General features: G+C 51.3%; 10 protein-coding genes across 10 annotated transcripts; 5 read left to right on the top strand and 5 right to left on the bottom strand.

Annotated features, from left to right (window-relative positions):
* Positions 1-212: 212 nt before the first annotated feature.
* On the bottom strand, positions 213-1,326 carry COCMIDRAFT_7374 (uncharacterized protein; the record flags this gene model as incomplete). Its single annotated transcript, XM_007692129.1, has 2 exons — positions 213-1,257; positions 1,310-1,326. The coding sequence occupies 2 exons, from the start codon at positions 1,324-1,326 to the stop codon at positions 213-215; spliced, it is 1,062 nt and encodes a 353-aa protein (XP_007690319.1).
* A 370-nt stretch (positions 1,327-1,696) lies between these two features.
* On the bottom strand, positions 1,697-1,939 carry COCMIDRAFT_101648 (uncharacterized protein; the record flags this gene model as incomplete). The annotated part of the gene is made up of 1 exon (XM_007692146.1): positions 1,697-1,939. One exon carries the CDS (start codon positions 1,937-1,939, stop codon positions 1,697-1,699), a length of 243 nt encoding a protein of 80 aa, XP_007690336.1.
* Positions 1,940-2,059: 120 nt separating this feature from the next.
* COCMIDRAFT_101597 (uncharacterized protein) lies at positions 2,060-3,998 on the top strand (the record flags this gene model as incomplete). Its single annotated transcript, XM_007692147.1, has 4 exons — positions 2,060-2,176; positions 2,231-2,295; positions 2,347-2,477; positions 2,530-3,998. The coding sequence occupies 4 exons, from the start codon at positions 2,060-2,062 to the stop codon at positions 3,996-3,998; spliced, it is 1,782 nt and encodes a 593-aa protein (XP_007690337.1).
* Positions 3,999-4,619: 621 nt separating this feature from the next.
* Positions 4,620-7,255, top strand: COCMIDRAFT_101590 (uncharacterized protein; the record flags this gene model as incomplete). The annotated part of the gene is made up of 4 exons (XM_007692148.1): positions 4,620-5,186; positions 5,264-5,785; positions 5,837-7,162; positions 7,223-7,255. The coding sequence occupies 4 exons, from the start codon at positions 4,620-4,622 to the stop codon at positions 7,253-7,255; spliced, it is 2,448 nt and encodes an 815-aa protein (XP_007690338.1).
* Positions 7,256-8,426: 1,171 nt separating this feature from the next.
* COCMIDRAFT_7377 (uncharacterized protein) lies at positions 8,427-9,965 on the bottom strand (the record flags this gene model as incomplete). Its single annotated transcript, XM_007692130.1, has 5 exons — positions 8,427-9,048; positions 9,103-9,383; positions 9,440-9,555; positions 9,619-9,786; positions 9,839-9,965. 5 exons carry the CDS (start codon positions 9,963-9,965, stop codon positions 8,427-8,429), a joined length of 1,314 nt encoding a protein of 437 aa, XP_007690320.1.
* Positions 9,966-12,193: 2,228 nt separating this feature from the next.
* COCMIDRAFT_101646 (uncharacterized protein) lies at positions 12,194-14,364 on the top strand (the record flags this gene model as incomplete). Its single annotated transcript, XM_007692149.1, has 5 exons — positions 12,194-12,418; positions 12,518-12,687; positions 12,792-12,918; positions 12,970-13,347; positions 13,399-14,364. 5 exons carry the CDS (start codon positions 12,194-12,196, stop codon positions 14,362-14,364), a joined length of 1,866 nt encoding a protein of 621 aa, XP_007690339.1.
* Positions 14,365-15,131: 767 nt separating this feature from the next.
* On the bottom strand, positions 15,132-16,662 carry COCMIDRAFT_101601 (uncharacterized protein; the record flags this gene model as incomplete). The annotated part of the gene is made up of 2 exons (XM_007692150.1): positions 15,132-16,557; positions 16,604-16,662. 2 exons carry the CDS (start codon positions 16,660-16,662, stop codon positions 15,132-15,134), a joined length of 1,485 nt encoding a protein of 494 aa, XP_007690340.1.
* A 244-nt stretch (positions 16,663-16,906) lies between these two features.
* Positions 16,907-18,605, top strand: COCMIDRAFT_101656 (uncharacterized protein; the record flags this gene model as incomplete). The annotated part of the gene is made up of 4 exons (XM_007692151.1): positions 16,907-17,079; positions 17,432-17,537; positions 17,594-18,445; positions 18,492-18,605. The coding sequence occupies 4 exons, from the start codon at positions 16,907-16,909 to the stop codon at positions 18,603-18,605; spliced, it is 1,245 nt and encodes a 414-aa protein (XP_007690341.1).
* Positions 18,606-19,947: 1,342 nt separating this feature from the next.
* Positions 19,948-20,732, bottom strand: COCMIDRAFT_38881 (uncharacterized protein; the record flags this gene model as incomplete). The annotated part of the gene is made up of 3 exons (XM_007692140.1): positions 19,948-20,081; positions 20,116-20,565; positions 20,615-20,732. 3 exons carry the CDS (start codon positions 20,730-20,732, stop codon positions 19,948-19,950), a joined length of 702 nt encoding a protein of 233 aa, XP_007690330.1.
* Positions 20,733-21,646: 914 nt separating this feature from the next.
* On the top strand, positions 21,647-22,605 carry COCMIDRAFT_38882 (uncharacterized protein; the record flags this gene model as incomplete). The annotated part of the gene is made up of 2 exons (XM_007692141.1): positions 21,647-21,764; positions 21,815-22,605. The coding sequence occupies 2 exons, from the start codon at positions 21,647-21,649 to the stop codon at positions 22,603-22,605; spliced, it is 909 nt and encodes a 302-aa protein (XP_007690331.1).
* Positions 22,606-24,008: the final 1,403 nt, after the last annotated feature.

Consider the following 24,008-nt stretch of genomic DNA (forward strand, 5'->3'; position numbering starts at 1 on the left):
TTACATGCGCAGAGATGAAGTTCCGGTGATCCAAATTCAAGAGGTTGGAGAAGACGAAGCAATTGGAGGTTGAGATGCATGACGTAAGTTCGAACGGCTTTGCCGAGGCTCATGTCATGATGAGGAATGGCAATGGAAATGCGAGCACGCTAAACATATTCACTTGACACAACGTGAGCAATTTCGACTATTCTACGCCAGCTATATCTACACTACTTCAGAATGCGTCCCTCAGCCGCCTCCTCAGCATGCTGCCGGATATGGCCGAGCAACTTGGCTTCATCATCGACAATCTCTGGCAAGAGATCAGAGAGACTCTTTTGTTTAGGCGTCCATCCAAACAGCTTCCTAGCTCTGACAGCCTTGCAAAGGGAATTGGTGCCCCAGAGATAACTGCCGGCTGGTCTCATCTTGTCCGCTTCTTCTTTGCTCACATTGTCAATTCCCTCGTGGTTGATGAGTTTTTTCTTGAAGGCAATGTCGGCAATCTTGTGTCCGAGGTCGCCCCAGCAGAACTCTCCGCTCTCTGCAAAGTAGTATCCTTCTTGGTTCCAGGTAGCCTTGCCGCCATCAGGCGACAGAGCCGCTGTTACAAGCGCGAGAAATACTTCGCTGAGATCTTGGACGTGCACCTCGGTCCATCGATTCTTTCCCTCTCCTACGACGAAACCTTTCATTCGCTTCAGTATGGCCTTCGTCATGTCGTACACTTGCACGCTGCGCTTGTTATCAGGTCCGCGCCCAGGGCCATAGATGCATGGAGGGCAAATGATTGCCGATTGGATGTTGCCCGACGATGCCTCGTGGGAGCCCAGGATAACTTTGTCGACATTGCGATGAACAGCGGTATCTGGGAGAGAAGTGACTGCAGTGATGTTGTCCCAATCATCGTAGAACTTTTCTCGGGAAACACCGTAGGTATCTTCTTCAAAATCGGCAAATGAAAGAATGCCGGTGCCAGAGGTGTGGATGAGATGAGACTTTCGCCCACTGCGAGCAAGGCCAGCAACCAGCGCCTGGGCAGAAGCCAGATGGTCGCAATCGGCACAATGAAGAACAATGTCTGCATTTGATGCTTCCTCAGAAAGGAGGTCAGTACTGTCGAGCGTGCCATAAACGAGGCGAGTCTTGGGGTATTGTGCCGCGACCTTGGCGCCTTTGTCGCTATTACGGACCAAAGCGGTAATCTCGAGATCGGGGTAGGTATGTGCAATAGCATAGAGGGCGTCGCCTCCAATGTAGCCGGTCGCGCCGGTGCTTGAGGTTTGTCAGCAAACATTCCATGTCAGGCTCATCGGTGTGGTAATACATGAAGAGTTTTGGCATGTTAGATAGCTTTGTAGTGTTTCTGTCGTGTAAGGTAAGTAAGTTTTGGAGGATGAGGATGAAGGCAGGTATTTGATGTATGTTGATGAATGCATATTGTAGTCATGCTTATATAGCTTTTCAGAACGACGTCACCGATTCGTGGATCTTCAGCATGCGCTCCTGATTGATTATCAAGCAGAAAAGAGGCTATCGACTCAAGCAATACGCTTATCTACAGCACCTGGTGGCTTTGTAATATCCTGGCCTGTATGCATATCAAATACTCCGTGCGGGGGTAATGTGGATACGGGAACAAGATGATATGGTATTGTCACATGATCGCAGTGAAGTGCCCAATAGTGGTGGGGTGCACAACGCCTGTTTGTCTTCACTTAGGACAATGTGAATATTGTCCCAAGAAAATATCATACAATCGAGCATACGCTTCAGAAATCCAGGTTGTATTTCTAGAGATTTCTGCGTACCTCCTCCGCGGCCCGAGAAAATTCCGAAGGGGACGTTGGTGGGGGATGGTTGGCTGCAGTGTCCATGCATAGTCACGTGATAGCGCACTGTATGTAGTACTGTACTGTATTGTACGTACGTACCTGGGGTTGCGCTCAAGCCACATCCTAGCTTGAGCCACAACCGCGTCACCATGGAAGAGCGCGCAACACCACGACTTTGCTGAACGGCGACGTAAAGATTAATCAGAACCCCTCCAAACCGCGAAGAGCAAGCACTCGCCCTCATGGATGTTATTCAAGCCGTCTCCGGCTATATCACCAAAATGGTGTCAGCCGGGGACAGTGCGGCGACCGGCACCTCCGCGGCCAAGATGAAGATCCTCCTGCTCGACAACGAGACTGTGGGTTTGTCTGCTCTGCCGGGTAGCTGCGTGGTAGAAACTTACATGGCATAGGTCTCGATTCTGTCAACAGCGACGACGCAGTCTGCCCTCCTCAACCATGAGGTCTACCTCACCGAGTACCGCTTCCCCGCGACCCATGATACGATACATGGCTAATGCTGCGGTAGCCGTTTGGACAACCAGAAGCGCGAGAAGATGCGACATCTTCGCTGCTTGTGCTTCGTACGGCCTTCGCCCGAGTCCATTCAGAGCCTGATTGAAGAGCTGCGAGAGCCCAAGTATGGTGAATACAACATATGTGCGTTTCCTAGGCGGGGCTCAGATCTATGGGCAATTGCTGACACCAACAGACTTTAGCAACATTATCAAGAAATCCTCGCTCGAGCGCCTTGCCGAGGCAGACGACCATGAGGTTGTGCGTGCTGTCCAGGAATATTTCGCAGACTTCCTCGTAATCAACCCCGACCTCATGTCTCTCGGCCTCGGCTTTCCCGACCACCGCATATGGAGCACCAGTCCAGATGCCTGGAACCAGGATTCATTGCAGCGATCGACTGAGGCTGTCATGGCACTTCTGTTGGCGCTTAAGAAGAAGCCCTTGATCAGGTATCAAAAGAACAGTTTGCTTGTGAAGAAGCTAGCCACCGAGGTCCGATACCACATGACCCAAGAGGATCAGTTGTTCGATTTCCGCAAGACAGACACACCGCCCATTCTCCTAATAGTCGACCGGAGGGACGACCCTGTCACACCCCTGCTGACGCAGTGGACGTACCAGGCAATGGTGCACGAACTACTCGGCATACACAACGGAAGGGTGGACCTGCGCGACGTGCCGGACATACGGCCTGAGCTCAAGGAAATTGTGCTATCGCAAGAACAAGACCCTTTTTTCAAAAAGAACATGTACCTCAACTTTGGCGACTTGGGTCAGAATGCCAAGGAGTATGTCGAGCAGTTTGCATCCAAGCAGCAAGGGTCTCAGAAGCTCGACTCGATAGCAGATATGAAGCGCTTCATCGAAGACTTTCCAGAGTTCCGCAAGCTCTCGAGTAATGTCACAAAACACGTCACATTGGTTGGAGAGCTGAGTAGGCGGGTTGGAGAGGAGAGTCTGCTGGACATTAGTGAGCTCGAGCAAAGTCTAGCATGCACGGACAACCACTCCAACGACGTCAAGTCACTACAGAAGATAATACAGGATCCGAACGTGCCGGCCAACAACAAGCTGCGGCTGGTTGCCATTTATGCGTTGCGGTATTCCAAGACGTCTTCCAACTCGACAGCTATGCTGCTTGATCTACTTGCTGTTGCTGGAGGACTGTCACGGCAGCGCATCAACTTGATCACAAAGCTCATGGCCTACCACGACTCGCTGCAAGTGACGACTGGGGCAGGGGGTGTCCCTGATTTGTTCCAGGCCGGCTCCTTCTTTGGGGGTGCACGAGACCGACTAAAGGGCTTAAAGGGCGTAGAGAATGTCTACACGCAGCACTCGCCCCGCTTGGAAGCGACGCTGCAGGATCTGATCAAAGGCCGCTTGAGCCAGCAAGTGTACCCATTTGTAGAGGGTGGGGGGTCGACCAAGGACAAGCCACAGGATATCATCATCTTCATGGTAGGGGGAACGACGTACGAAGAGGCCAAGATGGTAGCGCAGGTCAATGCTAGTTCGCCAGGTGTTCGTGTAGTGCTCGGAGGCACCACAGTACACAACAGCACATCGTTCTTGGAGGAAGTTGAGGATGCTGTTGACTCGTGGCCTGAGCCGGCTCCGACATCAGCTGCGGCGCGGATCAAGCGCGAGCTGGGAAGATGATGGCACGCCGTTGGCTGCAAGCACAAGGACACCGTTGGGCTAGCTTTGCGCGATAAAAGCAGCATGTACTATTGGGCTGGGCCGGCAAGGATGATGGCGTCTGGCGTTGAGGCGAGTGGTAGGAGGAGCAGGCTTATGTATGTATGTATGCGTGTATGTATGCATGTCTAGGCCGATAGCGGTGCCCAACATATGCAATCAAGCCGTTGGTCGTCCCTGTGGGCACGCCTGATGATGTCTGCCCCGCAGTCAAGTACGCACGAGTCGCTCTGATTGCATGAATGGTCGCCCGGCCGCGCCATGCAGAGGGTCGAATGTAGACTACTGTGTACGCTGTCCATGGGTGTAGTAACCATGGCTTGGCTGGTACCTGCATGGGCTGGAAGGCGGCGAAAAGTCTGCATCTGCTCTTGGTCTCAGTCGGCCACAGCCGAGCAGGTCAGTCGTCCGACAAGGCTGAACACGTGCAGGCCCGCCCAGCACCGCCCAGCGCCCTGCCAGCCAGTGTTGGACAGAGGACGGCCGGGGTCTACGGCGGGCCGACTTCCGAGTCCTCCTCTCCATCACCTCAGCCACCCTCCCACCTCAGACCCCATGGCGCAAACATGACGATCGTGAGACATGCCAGAACAAGGACAGGTCTTGCAGTCTCGTGTGGTCCGCCGGAGGAATCCACGCCCCATCAACTCCTGTGTCGAGTGCCGCACACGTAAGTCGCGATGCTCCAAGACGCATCCCTGCCAAAACTGCACTGCCTTCGGCCGCGAATGCGTCTTCATCACCGTTCCTGAGAGCGCGGCGCGCAAGAAAGAGAGGGAGCAGCGCGAGCGCGCCCAGAGCAAGACTGGTTCTGCCGTCACCGTCCCAGATTGGACCAAAAACCTCCCCGTGCGCACCCAAAGCAGTGCAAGCCTCCCCGATGGCTATGACAACGCAAATTCCGTCGACACCACCACTCCCGGAACCCCGCCTCGCGACTACGAGTGGGAGGCCTACCAGCAGGATGTCGAGCCCGAGACGGACGCCTGGGAGCGTCTGCCCGCAGAGCCCGAGGAGACGCAGGACGACGTCTACGAGGATGAAAACGACGACGAGGACCAGATTGCCACCGATCTCACCATTCGCATCGGGAGGATGATCATCTGCGAAAATGTCACTGGCTTCTTTCGTCCCCAGTATGCCGAAGAGGTATTGTCTGCCTCTTTCTTCTATTTTTTGCTCCTTTTTTCTATTGCATTCTGGACACAAACTGAAATGCCGTGCAGCTTGGCAAGCTTTTGTCAGAGGGCTTCACCCCATCTTCATCAGTCGCAGGACAGAGGGCAACACAGTCATCGGCCCTCTTGTCAGCCGAGCAAATGCCCTCGCTTGCGCCCTCCTTGAACTTGTTACTAGGTGGCTCTTTGTCTCTTCGTCAGCACGACGATGTGGATCCCCCACAGCTGCCAACCAAGATGGAGGCAGACGCCCTGTTCCAGCGATATGCCCAGGCAGTCAGCCCGCTCGCCCATGTTCTGCATCTACCGTCCTTCAAGCGCCTGTTTGAACGCTTCTGGATGAATCTTGAGATTGGCAACCCGAATCAGAACTCGTGTACAGCATTGATTCTGGCAGTATGCATGGCTGCAGCTGCGTCTGTTTCGCCTTTACAGGCAAAGTCGCAGTTTGGTATCACAAAAGAGGATCTGTTCTTGAGGTTGCAGAAGGCTACGGAACGAGCACTGCTGCGCGCCAATTGGGCCAAGACGTCTAATATACGTACTTTGCAAGCTTTGACCATTTATTTGGTATGTCATTAGTTTACGACTACAGTGTGGGTCATTTGTTGACAATGATAGATACCACTTTGCCGAGCCCAGATATCTCGGGCGACGTCTGTGGTGGTGGGCGCACTTGTTCGCTTAGCACAATGCATAGGCATCCATCGTATGAGCCACAGCTCAGCTAACAGCCTAACTCCTCTTCAAAGGCACGTTCGATCCTTACTATGGTACCAGATATGTTTCCTGGATTTCAAGACGGCAGAGGCCCAAGGTCCCCACCCATCTATCCGATCAGACGATTTTGACATTGCCTTACCGTTGAACGTCGACGATGACGTCTTTGAGTTTGGCAGCTCGAGCTGGCAGCAGAACCCTACTTCGAGAAACGGATGGACAGATGTTACATTATCGCTGATCAGGTATGAGTGCAATGAGATCCACCGTCTCATTTTCCGCGGTAGAATCGAAATGGATCGCAAGCACATTACGCTGCACGATCTACGTGCCCGGGTAGAAGCCAAGAAACGCCAGATCCAGTCCAAGTACCTGCAATACCTTGATGCAAATGTCCCGATACAGCGTTACGCAGGTCTTGTGGCCACACTACTAATGTCCCGCTGCGACTCGATGCTTCTCTACCGGCATCTGCCTCAAACCTCGCTGCAGCCACGATCCGAGTCTGAAAATCGCTTACGCGACGTACTCCTAACAGCTGCTTTGACGACACTAGAGATTGGCGCAACGCTCGACACATTGCCGTCTCTTGCTCCATGGGCCTGGTATTCCACAACCTACCAGCAATACCACGCAGTGCTACTCCTCCTGACGGAGCTCTACCGCACGCCCGATCTCCCCCGTAAAGAGCGCATGGCTACGATTATCGATCACATTTTCGGGCACTGCTACGGCGTCGGGGTGCGAGAGCGCTGCTCAGACCTTTTATTCACAGTCAAGGAGAACCTAGAAGCGTTTTACGTGATGAAGGGGTTCGACAAGAAACGCCAACAGATTGCGCCGCAGCAACATCCTACGCTGCAGCCTCTAACGTCATTTGGAGGCTCCGTCACGAGTCCCAGCTTTGGTGGTGGGGGTCACCAACATACGCAGTCTACGTCGTCCTCTTCACATCTCCATGGACAGTTGCAACGGACGCCCACGGCCGGGACGCTAGATGGATTGAATGTGGATTTTGATAGTATATTGGGCAGTTTGAATGGAGGCGGCAGCAATGGTGGTGGCAGTGGTGTAAATGGCAGTGTACAAGACGAGTTTGACGTATGGGCTGGAATGGGAGCTGCAGGAGCACAAGATACAGGCGGTGCCATTTTTGTGCCTGTTGATCCGACCACTCATCACAATGAGTTTGGTACTGCTAGTCCGAATGGAGGGTTGCAGCAATGGGTAAGTTTTGTTTTCCCCCTTTTTTTTCTTGGTCTACTATTTACTAATACTGTCAACTAGGAAAACTGGAATTTCCCAACGCAACATCAATGATGATGATGATGATGATGATCATACCATGGGCGAAGATGTTTACCGAGTTCACGCCATTTGTCCATTGAGAAGACTTAGACGACGCAACCAACCAACCAAAGAAAAGAGAGATGTCATTATCCTACCATACTCAGCATATACACTTTGAATCTCCCAAGAATAGACCATTCGTCCATACATAACCCGTTCTTTCGTATTGCACATGGTATTTCATGTACAATTCTGCATCTTTGCTACATAAAGTATTATATTTTTTTTTCCTTCTGCACCAAACAACAACAACCCTGCCAAACAGCAAAACGACCCTTTTCGTATCCAGATAACAACTAGCGTCCGAATCTATGAATAGAGGCTTCCCCAACCCCCCTGCCCTCTGGCCCCCCTGACCCCCTGGTAACAGTCCAGTCCAGTCCAGTCTGGTCGCTCCACAACCCACGCACACACACACACACACAGACACGATGACGACTGATGTTCCGAAGTTTTATTGATTCTGCGGATTAAGCACACACACACACATACATAAACATAAAGAGAGAAGAGGGGAAAATTACGTTGGAACCAAAAAAGAAAATCAATAGTTACTTGGATTTCTCCTTGGTAAACTATATCGGAGCAAAAGGGAAAAAAAAAGGGAAAAAAAGGGGGAGGAGGGGTTAGATTGTAAGCATTGTAGGAAAGCCAGAAAAAAAGTAATGCACGTCATCTCAGAACTCTATATTTTTCGTCATATTTATCGAAAACCCTAACCAACCCCCCCATCGCGTGACCTCGGCCACCCCTCTTAACAAAAAAGGATCAGCTTACCAAACACACATGTACACAATCAAAAGATCAGATAGAAAAGAGAAGAAAAAAAAGAAGACAAGTATTAAAATACGCCGTAAGTGCAGCGGGGAATTAACTGCGCTGCAGTCTCCCCCAAGAACAATTGAAGAAGATGATGCCGCCCTCCTTCCCCCAGTCGTCCTTTTTTTCTTCTCCTCCTCTTCTTCAATTCCCTTTGCTCCACCCATCCCCCCCGACCAAACGCAGCTTCAAGACATGTCTAGTGTGTAGGTCTTTAAATCACGAAATACCAACTCTGTGAATTTCCACATGCTGCGTCAGCAAGCAACTAAGACGAGATGTACAAAAGTATATCAAACTAAAAAGAAATTCATCAAGGAGACTAGTAGCGCGTCACTTGGGATTCGCTCAAGGTGCTTCGCTTCATGGGCGGAGGTGGCGGAGGCTTCTTGGACCTCGACGGAGGTGGTGGGGGAGGAGCCTTTTTGGCGTTGCCGCCCTGTTCCGCCGCCGTCCAGCTTGCAGCCCGAGACACAACGTTACCGCGTCCGCTGCCTATGGACGAGGTGGTGTCGGGACTGGGCGGCGACCTGTCACGTCTGTGCCCACTTCCATTTGATAGTGCATAATCGTCGTCATAATCGTCAGCAAAGGTGTTTTGTTGATTGCTGCTAGTCTGGCGGACAGGACGAAGGCTACTACGGCCAGCGGATATGACGGAGGATTCAGTGGGTGCGCGAGACAATTTGCGAGCCGGGGAGTCGTCGCGGTAACTGTTGGAATCATCGTACGTCGAGGTGCGGCTAATAGAAGGACGCAGAGCATAGGTACTCTGGGAAGGGCTAGGGCCTGGAGAACGACTTCGCTGTTTGGTCAGTTTGGGAATGGTCATTCGTGGGACCTCAGGTTCCGGCTCTTCCTCGACCGGGTTGAAACGTTCGGCGTAACCGTGAGCGGTATTGGACCGGGAGCGCGAGGGGCGGGATGGGGTTGCCCTAAGGTCCCTGTGCATTGTGTCAGCTCCGAATTGGTCGCCCTGCTGATCAATATTTGCTTACTGAACAGGCCACTCGCGCTTGACATTGAGCAAGATCTCACGACAGCGATCATAGTAGCTCAACTCTGCCTCGAGGAAAGCGGTGAGGTCTTGGACCATGTCGACTTCTGCTTCCTTGATGTCCTGCATCCTTCGGAAGACCTCCTCGCTAGTCTCCTCGTATTTTGCCTTTTGTGAACGAAGCTCTTCCTCCATGCGGAAATCTTCCTTTTTGGTCTTTTGCATCTTTGCGAGTGAGGTGTCATAGGCCAGACGACGTTGCTCGAGCTTCTTGCGGGTAGCCTACGTGGGATTAGCTTCTGTGAGAAGAATGGCATGGCTTCGAGGTGGTGACGTACCTGGTACTCTTTCATTTGGACTAGAGAGCGGTCAAGGCCCTCGAGCCATGTTGAAGTGGCGCTTTGGATATACGTCTCTTGAACTCTAGCCAGACGCTCGTTTGCTCGACCCAGAGCTAGTTGGGGTTAGCAGGAGGAAGGAAGGAAGGAGCGGGCGAGCGAGCGAGGCAAGGGCGTACACGATAGGCAGGTGCCAAATTCCGAGTCTGGCTCAAAGTCTTCGCCGTGAGAGACCATGGAGGAGCCCAGATGGCCACCTGGAAGTTGCTTCTCCTTGTCGGCGCCCTCTGCGCGCCTGGAGAGCGACTTGACGTAGATGGCCATGGCGGCGTGCATCTTGTCCATGCCTGGGAAGGAGATGTCAGCATGGCTTGGGGAGAGGGCAGCAAGCATGCATACCTTCATGGCGCAGGTTCATCTCCACCTCGAGGGCCTTGAACTCGTCGGACAGGCCGGTGCGGGCCTCTGCGCCCATCTTCTCGTTTGTCCATTGCTTGAGGCGGTCGAATTTCTTGTTGATGTTCATGGTTGCAGTGCAGCGAGGGTAAAAGTGGCCAGAGTGGAAGGAGTGAGCAGCAGAATGGCGAGGCGGGGAGGCGGTGGGTGGTGAGAGCAAGTGCTGGGCCGTGTGCAGGGGTGCGGATTGCGCGTGCACCCAAAGATAGAGCCGGGGATGGGGGGTGGCGATCAGTCTGCAGCGAAACGAGGGCGAGTGGGCGAGGGAGAGAGTGTTTGGGAGGAGGGAGATGAAAGGGAGGGACAAGCGGAGGACTGAGGTTGGGGCTGGAGTGAATTGGTGGGCAAGTCACAGCAGCAGTAGTATATGTATGGATGTACGAATGGATGTGCCCATGGGCTGGGCTGGACGGGCAGACAATATAATTCCTACTACTCTGCTACCAGTACTAGGACCAAGCAGCCGTTCCCCTCTGCTGGGCCAGCGCGCAGTCCAGCCCTGGTCGTCACTGCGGGGGGGGGGGGGGGGCGGCGGCGACAAATGGCCCACTAACCTCATCCCTCCCCCCAAATGGCTGGTTGGTTGGGGTCAGGATATCGGACGTTGGGCAGAGTGTGTGCTGCGCAACCACCTCGCCCTCTGCTACACCTGCGTTTCACTCGCCCACTCGACTCTGCCAATGCCCACCCGTCCACCCCCCGTCTCCCATCGGTAGCCGCCCTCGCTGCTCTGCGCTACTCTTCCCTGCCCCTGTCCGCCATGACATGCCAACCACCACTCTGCCGCCTCCCTCGTCTTGCCGTGGATTCTCTGATTGTCTCCTCCCAAGCGCCGCCACGGCCTGTGTTGGTCCTCCTAGTGCGCCGTTTAGACTCTTCGCCATGCAGCCATGCAGCAGCTTGTCCGCTATCGCTGTCGCCTTCCTATCTCGAGCCAGCCTTCCGCTGCTGATGCCATCATCCTCGTGCTTCTAGAATACGCCGTCTTGTCTGCAGCCCATCGTATTGTCCGCCTCGCTAGGCTGCGGTGCACTGTGACGTCGTTTGCCCTGTATACTGTATATGTATGTGCAGTACTGTATCTGCTTCTCACGCGTCTATATATATATGTGAACACACACACACGTGCACATAGCTACGCTGCACTAATCTGGTCTTACAGAGCCAAGCAATCCCCAGGACAGACCTCGCTGGTTCGCAGTGATGCAGTCCTCTCTTCTACTCTACACATCACGCACACGCATACGTAGCTGTCAAACCATGGCCGGTGCACGTGACTCTGCAAGCGTCAAACCGACCTCCCAACCTCAACCGCGCCTTGGTCTTCAACCAGTTCGACACCACACCGACACCCTTCTCGCATCACCTTCCCCCGCACATGTGCGACCAAACCCCCAAAGCCGATGCACTGCACTTGAACACTCGCCCACACTAACCCCACATGGACCACAAACAAGCCTGCACCTATGTTTCCGTACCCGCATCACACACTAACCTCGTCCATGTTGTCTGGGACGCTACCCCCAATCGTCATGGCCACTTGCATCAAAGCATGCACGAGAATGCGAAATGAGGTTGACATCTCCAAATTTGGCCAAGAGACGGACCTGTGCATTTGAGCCTCAGACGGTACCCACCAACATCAAAACAGTCATCGCGTAGTATGCGCATACTTTGCGAGGCTTGTTTGGCCCATGCGCCCACGTCTCCTGTGCAATGAACTTTTTTCTTTCTTTCTCACATTCCTCGCGGATCCATCGTTGTGGGAGTGCACGCCAACAAAACACCGACCGACATCTATAACTAACTTGCACATATGATTCATCCGGACGAACGGATGGGCCAGCACTGTGGGATGCATGGTTGGGACATTGTCGAGGCATAATTGAGTGCTGAAGCGCTGAAGCGCTGAAGCGGTGGTGGGAGTAGGCTTCTGTTGGTGCACGGAATATGTAGAATGCCCAGATAAAGTCGACAGGCGCGCTTTGACGAGAATATTATATAGGCCAATGACATGTTTGCGGTAGGAACTTTGCGTCGTGGAGAAATGTAGTATGCTCGTCCCTCTTTGTTGATGACCTGTTGCATCGCAAAGAGCAGTTCTACGTGAAATTGCCCATTGCCCTGATTAGCCCAGCGACGGAGATTTATTTTAGACGATCCTTTGTGCTAGCCGACTGGCATTACCTCATGCGTCCCTAACCTTGTTCTATTCGCAGTTCCTCTCCTCAGCCCGCTACCGCAAACGCAACTACCACCACCACCAACTAACAACATCAACCACCACCTCTAGCAACCATGGCCGACTCGGACTCTTCCCTGTCTTCTGCGCCTCCTACCGACGATGAGATGGATATTCAAGTCACACAGGCGACGGCCGCAAAGCCTGCGCCCCAGAAAAAGAGGAAGAAGAATGGCACCATCTTGACTTTCTTCAAGCATCGTTCGCCCTCTCCGCCCCCGAGGAAACGGGAACCCTCTCCACCCCATGAACCGGTGCCAGAGGACAATCCAGACATTGCTGTACGTATTGGACGCGTCAGTCGCGTCCAGACGCGCCGTGTTGCGTCGCAATCGCGACCCATTTCTCCCTCAAGCCAAAACTAATTCCATGTGCCACAGTTCATTGTCATGTTTCGTTCGCGCTTCAACGAAGCCTTCCCCCGAGGCTCCCCCCATGTCGGCCCACAGGACATTGAATCAGGTGTTGCCGAACACACTCCATCGGCCGATGTCGAGGGTCTGCTGTGTTCCCTGCTTGGTCTTGTCCTCAATCGCAAGAAACCTGTCGAGTCAGTCCAGCCCTCTCGCCCGCTCCCAATACCCATTTCCCGGTCGCCCACTTGCTCCGCACGTAATGACATAGCATGCATACTGACGTGGTGGTTTTCTGTAGGAAAGGTCACTATGGTCGGGCTCTCGAAGAAGCCATCCAAACCCAGAGGTCGCAATGGCCCACCAAGTGGACCACCAATCCCCTTAGCGGTGGTCGCAGCTTCAATACCATGACACCGGAAGAGCGGGTGAGCAGTCTTGGAGTCCCTCTCGCTGTCGTATGCTGACGAGCGCATTAGATAACCCTCCTCCACTCGCTGTGTCTATGGAGTCTTAACCAGAACGAGCAGGTCAAGAACATGATCAATACGGCCTACAAGTCACGGACTACCAAAGACAGGCAAGACACAAACATTCCCTTGTCGGTGCAGGCCTGGGGCCGTGACGGCGATAAGCGGCGGTACTACCTAGTCGAGGGGCAAAACGATACCCATTTCCGTGTCTACCGCGAAACCGATCCCAAGCTGAAAAAGGTCCAATGGATCAGCGTAGCTGGTTCTATCGAACAAGTGCAGGCACTAGCGAAGAAACTAGACGAGGTCGACGGTCACAAAGAAGCAAAGGCACTAAGCGAGCGCATGCTCAACGCTGTCCCACGGTTTGAGGCTTCAGAAGTCGTATGTTGTACATCAACTATATATACCCAACTCATACTCATTACACGATAGAAGCGAAAGCGACGTGAATACACTCGCCAGCGCAAGGACGCCTTCACACGCCCAGAACCTGGCTTCTCTTTGTACGAAGGCCGCACCCGTGGCAAGCGCCAGCGATATACATTCGACGACGAGGATGAATTTGACTCAGACAACCTCTCTGTGCGTAGATCTGGACGGCATTCGGGTCGCGACACTCCTGCTGCACCCTCTGGCCCCACTGTTACTGCGAGTGGTCGCCAGGTACGGTCTCGCGCAACCGGCCTGTATGGAGAAAAGCTCCACAGTGGACAAGTTACCGATCACCCATCGCCGGCGACTGGTGACTATGTGCGATCGGACGTGTCAGAGGAGCCGCAGTCAGGCCATGGTCGGGCTGCACGGGCTGCGAATAGAGGTGCGATCAACGAGCGTACATTGAAGCGGGCGATGGATTCAGAAGACGACGAAGATGCAACGTCGTGGGATGGTGGAGACGATGACGAGGAAGAGCCTGATCAGATGGATCTTGATGACGATGAAGACGATGCCGGTGCTGATGACTCTGAGGAAGAAGATGACGAGCCAAGCTTGATGGTCACCCTCCGTTACCGTAAGCCAGGCTCTGACGCCCAAGACAACGACGCAACCATGAGCAACGGTGCAGGTCCAGATGCCGCACCAGTTTCCAAAGCACAGCCGCCACAACCACTACAGAAGGAGACTACACCCCGCCTCGAACCATCAGCGTCAGCAGTGCAACCAGAAGCACTCTCAGCAGCTAACGGTCTCTCCACTCCACAGCAGTCCGACACAGCACCCGCCATCTCCAAGTCACAGGAACTCTCCGCCGCCAACCCAGACGCCACATCCAAACTACACAACAGCAGCTTCTTCTCAGCGCCAACCCCGCCATATAGCGCACCCGAAGAAGCTTCAAAGCCACAACTTCCAGCAGACCAAACACCCATGAACGTCGAGGTTCCAGCAACGCAATAGACTTCCTCTGTCGTTGACACATCACGTCACGATAAAGAACACTTGCACCATGTTATATCTTTTTTTTTCTTCTCTTGTTGCTTTATCCTTGCTCGGGTGGAAACAATCATATGCTTCTTTTTTTGCTCATGTGTAAGCAATAATGACATACCCCCTTCCTCTGTTTTTTTGTTGCTGTTTTTTTTGCTCTTATCTACCTTGTGCGAGAAGTGTCGTTTGGGTTTGGTAGTAGTGAGCTAGAGGTTAGAAAGTTTGGGAGATGGAGGGGAGATATATATATATATATATAAATGCGTGTGTGTGCTTGTGAGTGCTTGTGTGTGGGAGGGAGGCAAGAAAAGAAGGAGAGATGGAAAAAGTAGAAGAAGAAGAAGAAGAAGAGAAAAAAAAGTTAAATAATGGATACCCATGTTGCGGAGTTGCGGCTTTTTCTCTCCTGTGTTCTGTCTGTTTAGCAACGGATTGCATGGTTTTTATGAGGTGTGTGGGCTTGCACCTTTCTTTCCTGTACATACGGGAAGAGGAGGAGGAGGGGGAGAGGTAATTTGAAAGAGGTGTATTAATCAAGCCTATATGATACAATAAGTAGCAAAGCCCAAAGTTGGGGATATTCTTTCGTCTTCATGGTTCTTTTCAGCATGATAAACCCCCCCCCCCCTCTTCCCCTGCACCCCGGATTTACTGCTGCTGGAGAGAGAAGAAGAAAATAATAATAACAATCTAATTTTACATTCAAAACATGCATCTAAATCATATTAATCATACAATCATCGAGGTAGAGCCCCCGGCATACCCGCCGCAATCCCTGTTGTAGTCCTACTCTGCAACTTGGGTCTCGCAGACTGGCGTCCTCGGGGCTGTTCACCCCGCCAGCGCATGCCATCAGCGCGGTGCTCTCTGGCGTCAGCCGCCGAACTCGGTTTGCGGACACTGGCTCTAATCTCTGCTTCGCGCATCTTCTGGCCCTCAGCCTCGATGCGTTCCTCCAGCGTTACGTTTTCTGATATCGGGCTGGGGATGTACGAGGTTGCAGGGGGAGCAGTCCCGTTTCCCTCCATGACGGCGATTTCGTCCTCGCCGTCGCTGTCTTGGAGTGCGGTATCGGCGCCGGCGGCTGTAGCAGCGCCGCCTCTGGTGTTGTGTTTGCGGGGCCAGAGCGAGGGAAGCACGATCTGCTGGAAGCGCGGTTCTACGGCGCGCTCGTCGAACCAGGCGTGTACGCGCGACTCGATGAGCTGCGCTATCTTGGGTACATCTTGGAGGCGCGATCGAGATCCGACTAAGGAACGCACGGAGAGGTCGAGACGGTAGTCGTCGAGGAATGTAAAGGCGAGGGTTGTGGGACGGTGTGGAGGCGCGCCGGAAGAGGATGAAGGACGGCGTGGAGAGGCATTTTGGTGTGTACCTAGTCTTGGTGACGAGACGGGTGCGGGGGTCGACGCAGGTGATGATGAGGGTATGAAAGAGACTACCAGTGTTCCTGAGAAGCGTACGATACTGACAGCGAGGGCAACTGGCAGAACGGCAGACTTTGGTTTTGGCCAGTTTAGGTTCAACGTCGTCTCTATGCCGATGGTAATGACGTCGCTCAGATCCACGTCCATTCGGGCCTGGAGTCTCTCTTTTTCATTCCCCGCATTCCCTGGTCCATACCAGAAGCCGTCGTCAGCAGGCATGACTCTGCAGTTGCTGAATATAGGAAACTCGTCTCCAAGCGCTATCTCAGTCACTCTGATGTCGCCAATCCAGTCGGGCTTGCTGCCGGCATTCAGGACATCTGTGAGAGATGTGAGGATTGCATCGTCCTGTCGCGCATCCGCTCTTAGTTGGGCAATGGTCTGCGCAATGAGCACGTTGAACCAGTCTAAGCTCTCCGGTTGGTGTCCTTTGACATTGTAATATGTCTTTGCAAGTATGGTTGCTATGCTTGGCCCTCCCATGCTCTCCTCTCCCTTTCGTATAATACTCCTAGATGGCTTGTGTCGCAATGAGAGCGACGTTGAATTTGCCCGCGCTCGCAACTGCTTGTACGATTGCTGGTGAGCTAGTGTTCGAGCTCGTCGCAGAGAATTGAGGTGCAGTGCGCGCTCATCGGCCGAGGGAGGCTCTCCGAAAATGAAGAATTTGATGAAGCAGAAGATTAGCAGCGCAATAGAAAGCTGGCCAAGTAGGAAGCCCTGGGTGAAGGAGAGCCTGTGGCATGTTAGTGGGGTTCAACCAAGTTGAGAGGTTACTGTACGATGAGGCGCCGCCCTGTGTGACGGGCAGCGGTACCGGTGCAGGAACGTCGTGGGTCATATTTGCGACTATGTTCCTACTACCTGCTTGACAATTCCATGTTGTGTATGTGGCCTGTGGTTGTTTACAGAAGAAGCCAAGACGTAATTGTGCATCGACCAGAAGGACGATGGCGCGCAGGGAATTGGAAGCTACTATCGATAAGCGTGACCTCCCCTTCTACCTCTGATCCACACCTCGTTCCTGCAACCCATGACTCTCCAGACACCCGACCACCCCTCTCCATATTCCGCCCTTGCCTAGGATGCCAATTCTCTCAAAGGTCGTCGCCTTTCGTACTCCCGCGAACCGCGTTGCTGCCATCAAGGCGGCCAGAGTAATTCGCTCAATCAAGAGCCGATATCGAACTCAGGCCTTCCTCTTCCTGGCGTACCACTTCTTTCTCACGTCGCCTATGCACCTCGACATCTTCATCATGTTCTTCATCCTCGTGAGCAACTTCATGAACCGGCAACAGGCGTTTCCTAATCAACTGGCCATTGACGCTCTCCGCTTCCTGATAGATGAAAGGAGGTTCGTTATGCTTTGATCGCTGGACGCAGTTACATTGGAACCCATTTTGGACTGGCATATGTTGCGGGGGAGTATTCTACTCATGACGTGTCTTATGAGTCCCTCATACACCTCGGCATCTCTTTCACTTGTTGAACACGGAGATAGCGGCAGTTGCATCTCCGATTGGCCGACTAAGCTCCCCGCCTCGAAACAGCTTGGGATCACATCTCATTGAGGACATTCGCAACGTCCATATGGACTTCGACACGTTGAGTCAAAGCCTCTCGCCAGGCGGGGCCATTCAAAATCCTACCCTCACACTGCCTGCGACCTGCGAACCGCCATCTGAAAGCAACCCTCCAAGGCGGGCAGTATGGATTGTAAGACGCGCTTCTGTCCACTAGACACGCGCTGAGTAGCTGACGCCTGTTCTCAGGTATTTGGAGCGACCGGCCACATAGGGCGATCTCTGGTTCGAGCGATTCTAGCACACGGCGATCAATGCACTGCAGTTGGATGGTCCCAAGAGAATACACTGGAGCAGATGGACAAGTGGCAGAATAAGAATTGTTTGGGCTTGCTTTGTGACGTCCGAGTGCGCAACACGGTGAATTGGGTGATCAAAAAGAGCATCGACTATTGGGGGCGCGTGGACGTGATAGCGAACAGCACCGGTTATGGCGTCATTGCAGCTTGCGAAGACCAGGACGACTACGACCTGCGCAATCAATTCACCACCAACTTCCTCGGCACTCTGCATATCATCCAGCTGTCACTTCCCTATTTTCGCGCTCAAAATTCTGGTCGCTACCTCATATTTTCCTCTACGGCTGGATCTCTCGGCGTGCCCGGACTTGGCCCGTATTGCGCGACAAAGTATGCTGTTGAGGGTCTCATTGAGTCCATGCTGTACGAAGTGGACATTTTCAACATCAAAGCAACGCTAGTTGAACCAGGCCATGTTCGGCTGGACGAGCCAGACGACAATGTAATGGCCCCCAGCTATACCTCTGCTCCTGCCTCCGGAGCAGGCCCGCCCAAACCGAAGCGGTACGGTCACTTCTCCGTAAAACCAAATCCAAGCGAGCCATATTCCAATTTGACTAGTCCTGCACAACACGCGCGGCGGATGGTACAGTGGCTGAATGACCGGCAGCCGGTGAGTGCCGTGAAAAGCGCTGAGCTTATGTGGCAACTGGGTCATTGTAGCTACCCTCCACTGCGCCTGGTCCTGGGTAGCTATGCTGTCGAAAGTATCCGGGACCGTATGAAGAGTATTACCGAAGAGGTATGTAAATGCCTCACCGTTTCATGAACGCACTGACATATTGTAGATTGAGGATTGGAAACACCTTTCGTTCCCAGTCTCTATGCCTCCAGAGGATGAGGAGAGAAAGGATGATGTCAAAGAGGAACAAGACCAGGATGAAGAACAAGATCAGGAATGATGGGTTGATGAATTTGTATGCTGGTGCGACAGTGTTGTTATACCGTTGCTATGCACGCCTTCTTTGCTTTCAAGAAAATAATGTTGAAAAAGGATAATCTATACCTGCGAATGAACAAGCTATGCAAGCTACCTGGGCGAACTTGGAAACACTGTACTTTCTGGTGTTATGTGTCTCACAATATCTATTTGTGGGATGTGTGCTACATTTCAGTGACAATGTATGTAGCATGAGACGACAATACTGGAATCGCTCATCACCACTGTCTCTTGTCTCGAATCGACTACAAGAGCTCCAAGCCATACCGAGAACGATGCGTCCCTCGAAGCAAAAAGGAACCCCACGCTAAACTCGCGTATCTACCGACGCACGTTGTAGCGCCTCTGCCGTGCGCACAGGTCAAGCATCAACGTGGGTCTCTCGCCCGTGCAAAGGAAAAAACCTCGCTCTTCCATTCCTCACACCCAAAAGCAAAAAAAGAAAGAGTAATGCATCGGCCGGGAATCTACTCATTTGTTAGTCGTATGTCCGAATTGAACCTTGTATGGCTGGAGAAATCTTACCGAACCCGGGGCTAGCCGAAGTTGGCCTTGTCATCCAACTCAAGATGAGATGGAATTGAAGAATGGCAACGGCTAATTTTACCACTAAACCACCGATGCTGTCTGTTCTGATGGATTTTGTTGCACAGGGGATCCAATGGACCCTGTGCTGGATTGATGACCGGTGGTGGGATTGTAAAGCAAATATTGCAAGTGAAACAGCGGGACCGGCCCGTAGCGAGGGAGAACGATCATTATTTTGGGTATGCAATTGGGCTAGCGCGGCCGGGGTGGTCTGTGTGAAATTGCTTTTTGGTACTGCATCATATGTGCTTGTTCGCCTTGGGGTATGTAACTATTGACGACATGCACACCGCCGCAGAGACACTTTTCTCGTGTCTATTGGGTGAGATGACGCTACACTGTACTTACATGGTATACATAGCAATTTTTATAGTTCATTTTTTGTCTTGTAATTGATGGTGCTGTTCAGACTGGTACGCAGAATCAGGTTTTCTGAGGGGCAAAAATTCAAGGGTTACTTTTGATTGAAGGTAGCAATGCGTCTCGATGGGCTGACGAGACCCCAATACCTGCTCAGCAATCTTACGTTCACTGATATATTAGGTTTGGAAGCAGAGGGTCACGAAAGGAGTCAATTCCGTACTATTAATGACAGACAGGCTACGTATGTACGATCAACATCTGCCACGCTGCCTATACAGCCGACGAGCCTCGGAATTCGTCTACTAAAGAATTAAGTCACTCTAGTAAAATACAAGCGGTTCAGATACTACAGATCAGCATGGTTTGTAGATCTGGAAATACCCAAGGGCCTTTTCAATGTCCTTGCATGGCTCTGTAATCCCGACCCACCTCATTCCAAGAACATGGTTTCCTACAACTCGCATTAGCCAATTGTCCACGATATAATCTAGGGGCACCGTGATGGTTAGGTTTTGGTTTACCTTTGGGAAGCGTGAAATAACCAACACTGCCCTCGTGGTTGTTTATACAATTATCCACGGTTCCGCAATCAAAATAGTCAAGGGGGCCCTTTCCATACGTCTGCCCAATCACTTTTCCATCAATAGATACCTCAAAGTGTTGGCACCTTCTGGCCGCATCAGCTACCACTAAGACAGTGTCCTCTGGAAAACTAATGTCTTTTGTCTTCATCTCTGAGGGTTCATATGACCCGATTTTGTGATGTAGCTCCAAGCGCGCCCAGCTTTGGATGATTTCCGTAGTGCAGGGTTTTTCGTCAAGCTGATGTGGTGGCTCTACCGGTGGCTCTACCGGTGGAGGCACAGGGTCGACGACGGGAGGACGGGACTGGTTGAATGTCAATCCGTCACTACAAGTGCAAGCGCAGCTCTCTGGAACCGGGTTTTCACAGGTCAGAGTAGGTACGTGACCTGAAATCACGTATTAGTGGAACTCGTTCATCTGAGAGTGAACACGCACCGTCTTGGCATGTCGCCATGCTACCAGAGATCATGCTACCAGGGAACATGTCCATTCCAAATTGTGCATGGACAATTTGGCTGGTGATGGTGGCGATAATGGCTATGGAAGCACGCATATTGTCGGTTTCTTAGGATCAAAGATGGAGATAATAGTCGATGCAGAATAAGACTGTAAGATTTTCTTCAAGGAAAAGTTCTCCTCTATATACCTCTAGGAAATCGCTTAAATCCCTCGCGTCCCGGTATCCTTGATAGGGAAAAGAAGAATGAGCCGTATCAATGGTGAGTGTCACCCTGACTGAAGTCCACAAGCCAAGCAACACACCGCTGTGAATAGATAGATGTTCAAACATGCATGCCCTTCAATTAAGACAGGGGTCCCTGACAATATGGATACAATATGTGTCCAGGAAATATGTGCATATCTACTCACCGATCATTTGATTTGCTGGCATCTACTTCTGAATATTCTTCTTTGTCCAAGTTATATGCGTTGGCCCAAACGCGAAAGATTCGGTCACAAGCAGTTATTTTTGCAAAAAGTAGAAACATTCGGTACGCAACGTCGAAGTCATAAACAATCCCGCCCATTGGCAAAAATGGGCATAGGATGGAATTATCGTTTTGAAAAAGCAACAAGACTCCTCGACTAGCGCCGGCACTCCGCACATGTTCCGTATATATCCGGATCGACAAGATACGAACACAACTAAACAAAAATTTGGACTTCTTTTTAGCGGTGCATGCACCTGTAAGAGATCATACGCAGGTGGTGCTGTGCTGCAAGCTTGAACTCTAGACGACCAGGAAACGCCCTCGACCAGAGCAAAGCACAATGACCTGGATCAAGAAATGAACTATGACTTAGTCAATATTTAGGTACCAGATTGCCAGGAATGAAGAATATATAAAGCATGTCTTTGGAGCTCATTGTACTTATCTATCACTTCACACAACATCTTCCTGTTCTTACATCCATACCTTCACAGTTCGTCTTCTTGTTCTTGAATCCATTTCCTACACAGACACCATGAGAGCTTCCTTGGTATTCTTCGTTTCGGCCCTTTCTGTAGGCGTTTACTCCTTCGAAACCCAGCAAGTGCTCGGGTCGGCCAACCCTGTTGGGACCTCGTACCAGTGCCAAAACGGTAAGTAGGCTCATGACCCAAAACATCTCGCGAAGCTTACAAAACTCTAGGTGCAGCGCCTGCAGCTGCTTGTACCGATCCATCGAACGTACCCACATGCTCCTGCTCCTGCTCCAACGGTGTCATGTACAATGAGCCGCTCTCTGCCCATACCTCCAGAAATCCTAACCCCTTTCCCGACACTTGCCAGGCTGAAAAGGACGACTGTCTCGAGCGCGAAAAAACACTCACCGCCCAAGTTACCGAAGCTCAAGAGAAGCACACAGAATGCGAGGCAACATCCCTAGCTGACCGTCAAAAGGCGGAAATGGATGCCTTGCAACAAGATCAGAACTGCAAATTGGAGTTGAGCAATAAGGACGTGGAGATCTCTCAATGCAAGCAACAGTCGACAAACGACATCAATGCTGCAAACAGTGCTTGCAAGGCGCAGTTGAGCAGCAAGGAAATAGAGATCACTCAATGCAAGCAAAAGTCTGTCAACGACCTTAATGCTGCAAACAGTTCCTGCAAGGCCAAAGAAGATGCACTCAACACAAAATTTTCCAACTACCAGAAGAATAATTACAGATATATCGGGTGCTACGAAGACAACAACAGCCGAGTGCTAGCGCAGCACAGCAAGCACGACACCAAAATGACACCCCAGATGTGTGCGTCTATCTGTCAGAACTACACCTATTTTGGAGTCGAAATTGGCTCGGAATGTTATTGTGGCAACACTATTAAGAGTGGTTATAAGAAGGTCGATGGAGGTGCGTGTAGCTCCAAGTGTCAAGGCGACGCCGGCCAAATCTGCGGAGGTGGATGGAGGGCCTCTATCTACTCCAGACAAGCATAGGTTGTCTTAGGCAAAGCTTAGACAAAACAGCAAAGATGAACAAGATAGGGCAGAGGGAAGGAAGCACAGACTAGCATCGACACGGGGATGTAAATTGGACTTGAAAGCAAAGGTAGATAGTAGTATCATTGTAGACAGTAATATAATCTTGTGTGTACCGACCCATGTCCCAAATGTGAGCTCTGTTTATTTCAGCAACGGCTGGATCGAAGAAATGTGCAAACCTCAAACCAATATAACAAATCTCCTGCCAAAGGCGTGTCACAGCTTCCAAGAAAAGTCGAGGAAAGGCGCAGGACAATAGCGTGGAATCAGTCGGTGTCCAACACTCTTACTCTATCTCTATACCCCGACAGGACGTTAACATCAAATAAACACCCTGATTCATTCAAAAAGTTTACTTAATCTCTGCAGCAGCACTCCTACATATTTCCCTCACCAAAACAAAAAAGGTCACCCACTCCCACTCCAAATACCTACAAATCCGCACATCCCAAGCCATTCCGAACAGGACCTTCACGCTCCAGTAAACCCAAATATACCATTCCTTCAACACCCACAATCCATCTCGTAGTCAAAAAAACACCCTCCTTCACCTAAGTCAACTTTGCTAATCTTCGTGACGCATAACTCTCGTACGGAGCACATCAATACACACGATCCATCTGCGGATATGGAAAGAAATGCCCAATACCCAAAATGCAAAAATGACAAGATCGCTCTAGCGAATTAGCATGATTTGTGAAAGAAATAATTCTCATCTATCTCGTTACGTAACTGCAGCCCGAACAGAAAAAAAAAGACCATATACCTCGAAGACACCACAATGAACCGCTTCACACCTACATATCGCCAAAAAAAAACAACAACACCCTCTTTCTATTTCTATTTCTATTTCTATTTTTATTTTTGATTTTATTTTGATTTTGATTTTCTCTCTGCCCCTAAAGCACCAAAAAAAATAACCCCCACATGCAGTCACGGATTACAAAATAAATTTGATAAAGAGTAGCAGTGTGTAACAGACATGATTGAGTCTCAAACAAGAAGACTAAAAAGAGAAAAAAAAAACAGGTAAACTAGGTTGGTATTGCCAAGTCCCCCCGAATAGTTAAAAAAGCGTATATTAAAAATTGAAAAGATATGCAAAGTAACACACTTTAGAGTACTCGTAGCAATCTAAAAAGGCGGATAGACGGGGGGGGGAAAAATAATAATAACAAGTTTCACAAGAGAATTTATATATAATTTCATTGACCATATGCAATAAAACGTCCTACATGGCACAAAAGTACGTTAAACTATCTGACACACCCTGATCACTAATTCCAGCGACCTAAGTTGCTAGACGAGGTAGAAAAAAAACGTTGAACTCAGATTAGAACCACCCATTACACCAGACC

Source organism: Bipolaris oryzae (genome assembly GCF_000523455.1).
Source record: "Bipolaris oryzae ATCC 44560 unplaced genomic scaffold scaffold_120, whole genome shotgun sequence".
Classification (NCBI taxonomy): Eukaryota; Fungi; Ascomycota; class Dothideomycetes; order Pleosporales; family Pleosporaceae; genus Bipolaris; species Bipolaris oryzae.